At 52.4% G+C, this 9,115-nt stretch overlaps 1 protein-coding gene across 1 annotated transcript; it reads left to right on the top strand.

Annotated features, from left to right (window-relative positions):
- The first annotated feature begins 4,227 nt into the window (after nt 1-4,227).
- On the top strand, nt 4,228-5,160 carry LOC143692454 (olfactory receptor 14A16-like). The gene has a single exon (XM_077172687.1). It carries the CDS (start codon nt 4,228-4,230, stop codon nt 5,158-5,160), a length of 933 nt encoding a protein of 310 aa, XP_077028802.1.
- Nucleotides 5,161-9,115: the final 3,955 nt, after the last annotated feature.

The following is a 9,115-nucleotide window of genomic DNA, read 5'->3' as shown; positions in this document are numbered from 1 at the left end:
CATTACAGTACAATAAATCTTCTTCTGTGCTGCATATTCTAATTTTCACTAACCAATCTGGTACAAGATACAAATCTTATAGCATTTACATACAGCCTATGAGAATCATTACATTACCATACTGTGTTACATTTTAAACCCTAAAAACTACTCTTTGCACCCCTTCTGCCAAGGTAGTAGGGTCTGCTCTGACCCTTGGACCTGTCTGCAAGCAGAGGGTGTTGTTTCATCAAAAGAAGATTACCTTCAGCTGGCCATATCATTGTTTTCCAGTTGTTCAGTAACTAAGGCTTGGTATCTCAAAGCTTGATTTCATTTCAATCTCACTTATAGTTTCCATATTCTCAAAATCTTTTGACAGGCAATCATATTTATAAGGCTTTCCTGTTTCATCTTCCCCAGCATCTGCTCCTTTTCATTTTCACCACCCTTGCCCTGAAGTTGGGGAACGAGAAAGGTTTGTCACAGCCACCCTCATTGCGACCTTTGGTGCCCGAACAGGGGCCCTGACATTCAGTCATGTCAGCTGGGGTTAGCTGATGGATAGGCCAGCGCTCCCCAGGATTTTGGATTGTGCTGGGCTGGCAGATTCATCATTGCTTTGATGGACCTCGGCCAGGATCCACAGGGACAGCGACAGTTTCACCTGCATAGGATTGCAGGTGGGTTTGGGGAAACGCAGGACATTTATTGCCCATTTTGCCACTGTGTTTTTACAATATGCATCCACATCCCATAACTGATTTGGGGTGTTCCAGTGGCTGTTCCACGTAAGGCAGAGAAAGAGAAAAATGGGCAGCCGGATGTCCAAAGTAGAAAGGTGTGTGTATGGATGCTTTAAGTTAATTCTCACTGATCATGACCAAATATCTTCAAAGAACAAATTAAAATCAATCATGAAGTGGGTCATTAAAAATTTTCCATATGCCCGTGAGTCTGACTGTCCTCCCTCCATCTTGGCTCCTCCACTTCCTGCTACCACAGCCTTCTCTTCAGCCCTGAACGAACCTCCAGACTCCACCCCCACAACTGCGGGTCACGCCCCCACTGTCAATCATTCCACCTCCACCCTGGGCCATGCTCCAGAAGGGCAGCCTGGAAGTCCGCCATCCTAAATCAAGGCCTTTCCTCCCCAACACCTGACAAAATGGCAGCACCCTCTGCCTCACCCTCCTGCAACAATATAACCCCATGATCCAAGATACTAAGCCCAACTGTCACACTATTTCTAATCCAAATGTTTCTGCTCCAAGTTATTCTTCCTCCCCAGAAGACAGTTTGGATTCCTCAGAGCCACCTCGCCCCTCAATCCCAGAAGATCACTAGGAAAGGATCCGGAAAGAAGCAGTTAAGGAAGGAGACTGGCAAATAACCTCGAAACTCCTCGTTGCCCCTGTATGTTATGAAAGAAGGGGGCAGAATCCCAGGTATCAGCCATTGGTTTATGGGGAAATCAAGGATCTGTGTAGGGCAGCTAAAGACCATAGGAGGGACTTACCTTGTTTTAATGGCCTAATGAGGGCCATGTTTACAGCACATGCTTTAACCCCCTATAATTTAAATTATATCATGACCAGGTGGTTGTAACGTACAGAATACACCCTGTAGGAAGGGGGATGGAAATGTTTACTAAATCAATTAATAGCAGACTATGCTAATAATGAGGCAAGGGTAGAATTGACAATCAACCATCTAGCTGGAGAAGGTCAACACAGCCTACCAGATGATCAAGCAGCAGGTATCCCCAGAGAAGTATTGGATGATATCAAAGAGATGGCTTTGAAAGCTTTAATCCAGGTATCGGATGGTAGCACCGCCAATTTGGACTAGCTTGGGTGGCTGCAGCTAAAGCTTTAGGGCAATCAGACCATCCTGGGTGCCTGTTAAGTAAGCAAACCAATGCTGCCTCCCTCACATTGAGTGGCTGCTCTCAGACACAGAGACCATCAGACACGCCACCTTGCAGAACAGCGATAGAGTTTTTACTCTGGGCACATGGGCATGGCTGTGTAGACTCTGAGGGCATGTGCTGCATGAACCTCTCCAGCCACAGCGAGTCAATCCACAAGAGCATTCAGGTACTGAAGGAAGGGTTCAAGAAGCTTCAAGTGGAAAACAAAGACTGGTTCAAAAAACTCTTCCAATCCAAGGGACTAAAGGGTTGGATGATGTCGAGCTAAAACAGGACTATTAATTCTCTTAGTGGTTGTTGTTGTATTGTTAATTGTCCCATGTTTATCTGGATGCTTTTAGAAAGTCTTACAAAATTCTCTCAATTCCATCTTTGTTGTAAAACAGAAAGGGGGAAGATACCCAACACAGGCTCCTCATGGACTCCATGGAGGAGAGAATTAGAGGCCAGGATGGCACAAGAACCTCTCAGAGACTCAGTGTGGGAAGGAAAATCCTTGAAAGTACCTAAAAAATTCTTAAATCCATAAAGTACCTTAAAAACCTTGAGTATCTCAAGGCATTAATGAGCCTCACTGAGTGTCTGTACAAAGCTCTCCAGGGACTAATTACAGCAGATAATTGGAGGCCAGGATTGCAGAGACCTCTCAGAGCCTCCAAGGCAAAAGCCAAAGCCAAAGTCCTTTGAAAAAGCTGCAGTCCCTGCAGGGAGCATGAAGGAGCCCCCAGGGCCATTGCTGAGCAAGGCTCCCCAGGGACTCCTTGCAGCAGATCCTTGAGGCCACTGGGATGTGGGCTAGGGGGGGATGCTGAGGGCAGCACAAGGGGCTGACAGTGCCCAGCCGGGCTGGGGCTGTGCCAGGAGGCCCCAGGGCCTCAGGACAAGGTGTCTCCTCCCAGCCCTTGCTGGCACAGACCCTGCTGTGCCCCAGGGCACCAAGACTTGGCTTCTCTTTGTCCCCACCTGTCATCACTGCCTGCAGTTCTCTGCTCTGCCTGGGGCCTGGGGACACTTGCTCAGTCGTGTCCCTCTCTGGGACCCATTAAAAGTCCAAGAAAGTTTGGAGCTGGATTCTGCCTTGGAGTTCTGGAGAGGTTTCTTCAGCTCCCTCTCAGGGACTGATGCTCAGGGCCTGAGCACAAAGCCCCAGAGGCTGATTAAAGTCCTTGTGCTGTGTCTGTGCTGCTGAGCTGGGCTGGGCTCCTGGCACAGAGGCAGCTCCTGGTCACCAAGAAGAGCTTCAAAAGCACATTTCTCTGGATGAGCAGCTCTTGTGCCAGCCCAGCAGGGCTGGGGCACTGCCTGCAGCCAGCCCGGGCACAGCCCAGAGGCACAGAGAGCTTCAATCAGTCAGGGCTGGGAAGGGGCTGAGAAGTGCCTGGGGCACAATCACTGCCAGCCCTTGGCACAGGAACCTCTGGCTGCAGGACAATGCAGCTGCAGCTCCTGGAGCCATCTCCTCAAGCTGGAACATCCCAATGCCTGCAGAGCCTGTGAGTCCATTCTCTGCTTGTCTCTTGTGCAGAGCAGCCAGGGGTGCCCAGGGCTGTCCTGCAGAGCAGGGTCCTGCAGCCCAGGGCGCTGTGCTGGGGCAGGGACTCTGCTGCCTGCCAGGGACAGCTCTCAGCCAGCCCTGGCAGCTGCTCCCAGCACTGGGGGACAAGATCTGGGTGGCAGGAGACAGCTGGTGAGGCTTGGGAGTGTTCTCCTTGTGTGGGGAGGATGCTGCATTGTTCAGAATTGCTCCCAGCATGGCATTTAACTGCAGAACATTTCCAAATAGATCATACAGGGAGCACAGCAAGGGAGGACCTGAATAAAAGGGAAAAGCCTGCTTTTTAAATCTACTTCTCTAGGTTGCTTGGTTTGGAAATTGCACACAGATATTTATCTCTCAATTCAGGCTGAGAAAAATAAAAAGAAAATTTCTCTCAGATATGAATAAATTCTGCAGTGACAGAAATCAGCACTTAGAGGCAGCCTCAGAGCCGCTTTTCCATCCTCCTCAGGGTTGCTCTGACATTGCCATCAGAGCCTGCAGAGCCAGAGCTGCCCCTGGGCAGTGCTTGAGCTGGGAGGGCTCTGCAGGGCAGAGCTGAGCCCCCAGGGCTGGGCTGGGCTCTGGCAGCACTGGCAGGGCCCAGCCCTGGGCACAGGGAAGCAGCTGCTGGCAGGGACAGCTCCAGGCAGCAGAGCCCTGGGCAGGCAGTGGGGGGAAAGTGCCCCCAGGCTGTGCTGGGATATTTCAAGTCCTCTCCAAACCCAACTATTCCATGATTACTTTTCTTACAGATCCCCATGCCAAGGCACAGCAAATGTCCAACAGCAGCTCCATCAGGCACTTCCTGCTGCTGGCATTGGCAGACACTCGGCAGCTGCAGCTCCTGCACTTCTGCCTCTTGCTGGGCATCTCCCTGGCTGCCCTCCTGGGCAACGGCCTCATCATCAGCGCCGTAGCCTGCGGCCACCACCTGCACACGCCCATGTTCTTCTTCCTGCTCAACCTGGCCCTCGCTGACCTGGGCTCCATCTGCACCACTGTCCCCAAAGCCATGCACAATTCCCTCTGGGACACCAGGAATATCTCCTACATAGGATGTGCTGCTCAGCTCTTTTTCTTTCTGTTTTTCATTTCAGCAGAGTATTTCCTCCTGACCATCATGTGCTACGACCGCTACGTGTCCATTTGCAAACCCTTGCACTATGGGACCCTCCTGGGCAGCAGAGCTTGTGCCCACATGGCAGCAGCTGCCTGGGCCAGTGCCTTTCTCAATGCTCTCATGCACACGGCCAATACATTTTCCCTGCCCCTGTGCCATGGCAATGCCCTGGGCCAGTTCTTCTGTGAAATCCCACAGATCCTCAAACTCTCCTGCTCCAAATCCCACCTCAGGGAACTGGGACTTCTTACTCTAGGTTCCTGTTTATTTTTTGGCTGTTTTGTGTTCATTGTTTTCTCCTATGTGCAGATCTTCAGGGTTGTGCTGAGGATCCCCTCTGAGCAGGGACGGCACAAAGCCTTTTCCACCTGCCTCCCTCACCTGGCCGTGCTCTCTCTGTTCCTGAGCACTACAATGTTTTCCTACCTGAAGCCCCTCTCCATGTCCTCCACATCCTTGGATCTGGCCCTGTCAGTTCTATACTCGGTGGTGCCTCCAGCCCTGAACCCCCTCATCTACAGCCTGAGGAACCAGGAGCTCAAGGCTGCAGTGTGGAGACTGATGACTGGATGGTTTCAGGAACATTAAACTGCTGGCCAATTTCTGCAAATCACTTGTAATAAAACTCAACTTTTATATTTCTTCTTGGTTTCATTTCCTTTGTTTTTACTATTATTTTTCCTTTGTTTTACTTTTTTCATATTGTCAACGAAGAAAAGCCATTCCTTGTGCAATTTCTCATTTTGTTTCTCTCCACCTTCCCTGTGGCCACAGACTGTGTCAATGAGGGGCTCCGCTCTTGATGGCTTTAAAAGAACTAAAGGATCTCCTGGCAGTTTTCTGCAGAGATGCCCTTTTGTTCTCTTCTGTAGAGCTGCAGCAGCAATGTCTGTGTGCAGAGCTGGGGCAGATCAGTGCTGGCCCAGCAGCTGTGCCCAGCAGCAGCAGCAGCAGCACTTGGTGTTGCCAGTGCTGCTGCCGTGGCCCTGCCCCGCTGCCCTGGTGGCCCTGGTGTTGCTGCAGGGCCTGAGTGCTCTCGGGGCCGGGCACAGCCCTGGGGGTGGCAGTGCTGGGGCTGCAGCAGGGACAGGCCATGGGCACTGCTGGGGCAGCGCTGACGCCTCAGGCCAGGCCCTGGGGGCTCCAGGCTCCTTGCCCAGGCTCTCTCAAGAACACGGCCAGGCCAATGCTCAGCACAGAAACCCCCGTCAGCAGCCCCAGGCTGGCCGTGGGCAGGCTGGGGGCAAACAGCATGGCTGGGGCTCTGCAAGGGCCCTGGGGCAGACGGGAAGGAGCAGCAGAGCAGGGGCTGATCCATGCCCAGTGCGCTGCACAGCCCAGGGCAGCGTCCCAGAGCGTCCTCATGCAGCTGCCAACAACATCCCCCCTCTGCAGCCCTGGCCTCTCCCCCAGCTCACACAGGTGCCCCATCCTTGCAGGCACAGACACGGCAGCACTGCCTCAGCAGCCCCTGGTTGCATTGCACACAGCAGGGCCAGCACCCCCATGCTGTTGCTGTGGGGACATGAACCTGAGGGAGCACAAATGCCATCAGCCCCTGGGGCCAGCAAGGCCTGCGGGACACCAGGGAAACCACTCAGCCTTGTCCTGGCCTCTGCACTCAGCCAGAAAGTTTGTTCCCATCAGCTGGCAGTTTCCTGTGCCACTGCAGACGCTGTTGCTCAGAGCCAGGGCTGCCTGGCAGCCACCCCCAAACTGCCCTCAGCATTTCCTTGGCTGAACCTTTGCTTTCTTATTCTTCCTGCTACAAATCTCTTCCTCTTGCCCAGTCCTGTTCCCTGCCCTGCCAACAGCCCATCCCTGGTTGCCCTTTCCTCTCTGGCCCCACTCCCCATTGCAGTTCCTGACTTGGCCCCATGGGAACATCCCTTGGGCAGCAGGATCATCCTACAAGTGCTGCAGGAATTGTCTGCAGGCTCCTGCAGTGCCTGCTGCTGCTCCCTTGCCAGAGGCACCCCAGGCCAGGGGGGCACATCTGGGCTGCTGTGTCTGGCTCTGGGGCTCCCTGTTCTGGGCAATGAGGAGGAGCTGCAGAGGCTCTGCAGGACTGACAGGATGGGCTTTGGGGCTGCCAGGAGAAGCTGAGGGACCTGGGCTGCTGGAGCTGCTGAAGAGGAGGCCCAGGGCTCATCCTGCAACTGCTCCAAGGGTGGTTTCAGAGAATCCCAGAATCAGCAAGGGTGCAACAGGCCATGGAGATCATCAAGTCCAACCTGTGCCCTGACACTGCCTTGTCTCCCCTGGGCCTCCTCTTCTCCAGGATAAACAACCCCAGCTCCCTCAGCTGCTCCTCACAGCTCTTGTGCTCCAGACCCCTCACCAGCCTTGTTGCCCTTCTCAGGACATGCTCCAGCCCCTCCATGTCCTTCCTAAACTGGGGGCCAGGAACTGGACACAGCACTCGAGGTGCTGCCCAACCAGTGCTGAGCACAGGGGAAGAATCCCTGCCCTGCTCCTGCTGGCCACACCATTCCTGATCCAGGCCAGGAGCCATTGGCCTTCTTGGCCACCTGGGCACACTGCTGCCTCATGTCCAGCCTGCTGTCCATCAGTCCCTGCAGGTCCCTTTCTGCCTGGCTGCTCTCCAGCCCCTCTGGCACCTTGTTGAGGGAGAAAAGGGAAGGGTGGGGAACGGGTCCAGATCCAATCCTTCCGGAAATGTGGTGTTTGCTGGCATTGCCAGTTCCCAGATCTTGATATTTCCCTATTCTAGCACAGCCCAAATCCAGCAATTTGCTGGCACAGAAAGCCAAAACCAGGCAAATACCTGGTACCTACAGCAACCCAATCCCGTGTTTGCTGACACCACCAGTGCCCATATCCGGAATTTTTCAGATGCCTGCACAGCACAATTCCAGCAATATACTGGCACAGAAAGATCACATTTGGCAATTTCCTGGTGCCTGCACATTCCCCACCCAGATCTGGTGTGTGCTGGCACTGCCAGTGCCCACATTGGCAATTTCCTGGTGCCAGCACAACCCAAATGCAGCAATTTTCTGGCAAAGAAAGCCAAAACCAGGCTCCACCCAGATCTGGTGTGTTGGGGTTGGTTAAAAGAAGAAGGAGAACTTGGCTTAAGGCTGTGGGAAAACCCTCTGTAGTTGGGGTCAGCAGGAGCTCCCGCCCATAATCCTCTTGTTCAGGTTTGCAGATTGTTACTAGAAAGTTCTGAGTTCTCTTTGCTACCATTGGTTACATTTTACTGCAAAAATTTCAATATTCATAATCCTTCCTTCCTCTTGGATCCTTCCCTCAGATCCCACCTTAACCCCTCCCCATAAATAAATGGATAAATATCCCTGCTAGACCCTGGACCCAGGCTTTTTTCTGCTTTGCTCTCTCTACTGTGCACGCCGTCCTGTTTGTTGTGTTTGCCTTCATTAAAGTTCTGTTTCCAGAGCACCAGATGGAAGCAGTCTCTGTCTGTAAAGTGGCCAGAGCTGGTTCTCAGGGAAACCACTGGCCAATGGTCCGGACGAGGGCCAGAAGGTTTCACTGGTGTTTGCTGGCACTGCCAGTGCCCACATCTGGAAATTTCCCTATTCTGACACAGCCCAAGTGCAGCAGCAATTTACTGGCACAGAAATCCAAAACCCGGCAACTTTCTGCTACTGGCTCTGGCACCACCCACATCTTGTGTTTGCTGTGCCAGTGCCCAGATTTGGAAATTTCCCGGTGCCAGCGGAGCCCAAATCCAGCAGATTTCTGACGCTGGCAACGACACCACCCAGATCTGGTGTTTGCTGACAGTGCCAGCGCCCAGATCTGAAAACTTCCTGGTGCTGGCACAGCCCAAGTCCAGTGATTTGCTGGCACAGAAAGCCAAAATTTGGAAATTTCCAGGTTCTGGCTCCAGCACCATCCAGATCTGGTGTTTGCTGGGACCGCCAGTGCCCAGATTTGGAAATTTCCCGATGCCTTCACAGCCCAGGTCCAGCAATTTGGTTTTACCTAGCTTAGGCAGAGAAGTTCCTGGGACTGTGACTTTCCTTTTTCTTGGAACTGTTTAAACCTGCTCTGGACTGAAAACCCAGAAAAATACCTGCAGCTAACACCTGTGGCCCACCAAGGTCTGGGACACTGCATTCCAGCACCAGAGGGACTTAGAATAGACCGAGTGAGCCAACTACAACCCACAAAAAGGACTTTCTGAATTTGCCATCTCTTCAGCACTGCCAGAGGTTTCATTTAATATTATTCATTTTTCATGCTTCTGAATACTTTACTTGTTAAATAAACTGATGTTTTTTCACTTTTCTCGAGGGAAGTCTTTTCCTGAACTAGTAGGGGGAGGGGCTGCTTGAACTTGCTTTCTAGAAGGATCACTTTTGGAGGTTTCCTCCCCAAATTTGCCCTAAGCCAGCACAAACAGTCATCATGAAAATTTCACCAGTGGCATAATTTCCTGCTGGCAAATCTTGTGACAGAAGCTTGACCTTGTTCTCCATGAGACATTCTTGGGAAGAGCAGACAGGAGAAGATTCCTGGAAAACTGAAACAGCTTTCCAGAAGGGAAATG

The sequence above is a fragment of the Agelaius phoeniceus genome, assembly GCF_051311805.1.
Source record: "Agelaius phoeniceus isolate bAgePho1 chromosome W unlocalized genomic scaffold, bAgePho1.hap1 SUPER_W_unloc_1, whole genome shotgun sequence".
In the NCBI taxonomy this organism is placed as follows: Eukaryota; Metazoa; Chordata; class Aves; order Passeriformes; family Icteridae; genus Agelaius; species Agelaius phoeniceus.
The sequence above is the reverse complement of the archived record's forward strand: the minus strand, read 5'-3'. Positions and strand labels throughout refer to the sequence as shown.

Excerpts from the sequence above, each read along its gene's own strand:
- LOC143692454 (XM_077172687.1), top strand. The coding sequence starts at position 4,228 with ATGTCCAACAGCAGCTCCATCAGGCACTTCCTGCTGCTGGCATTGGCA.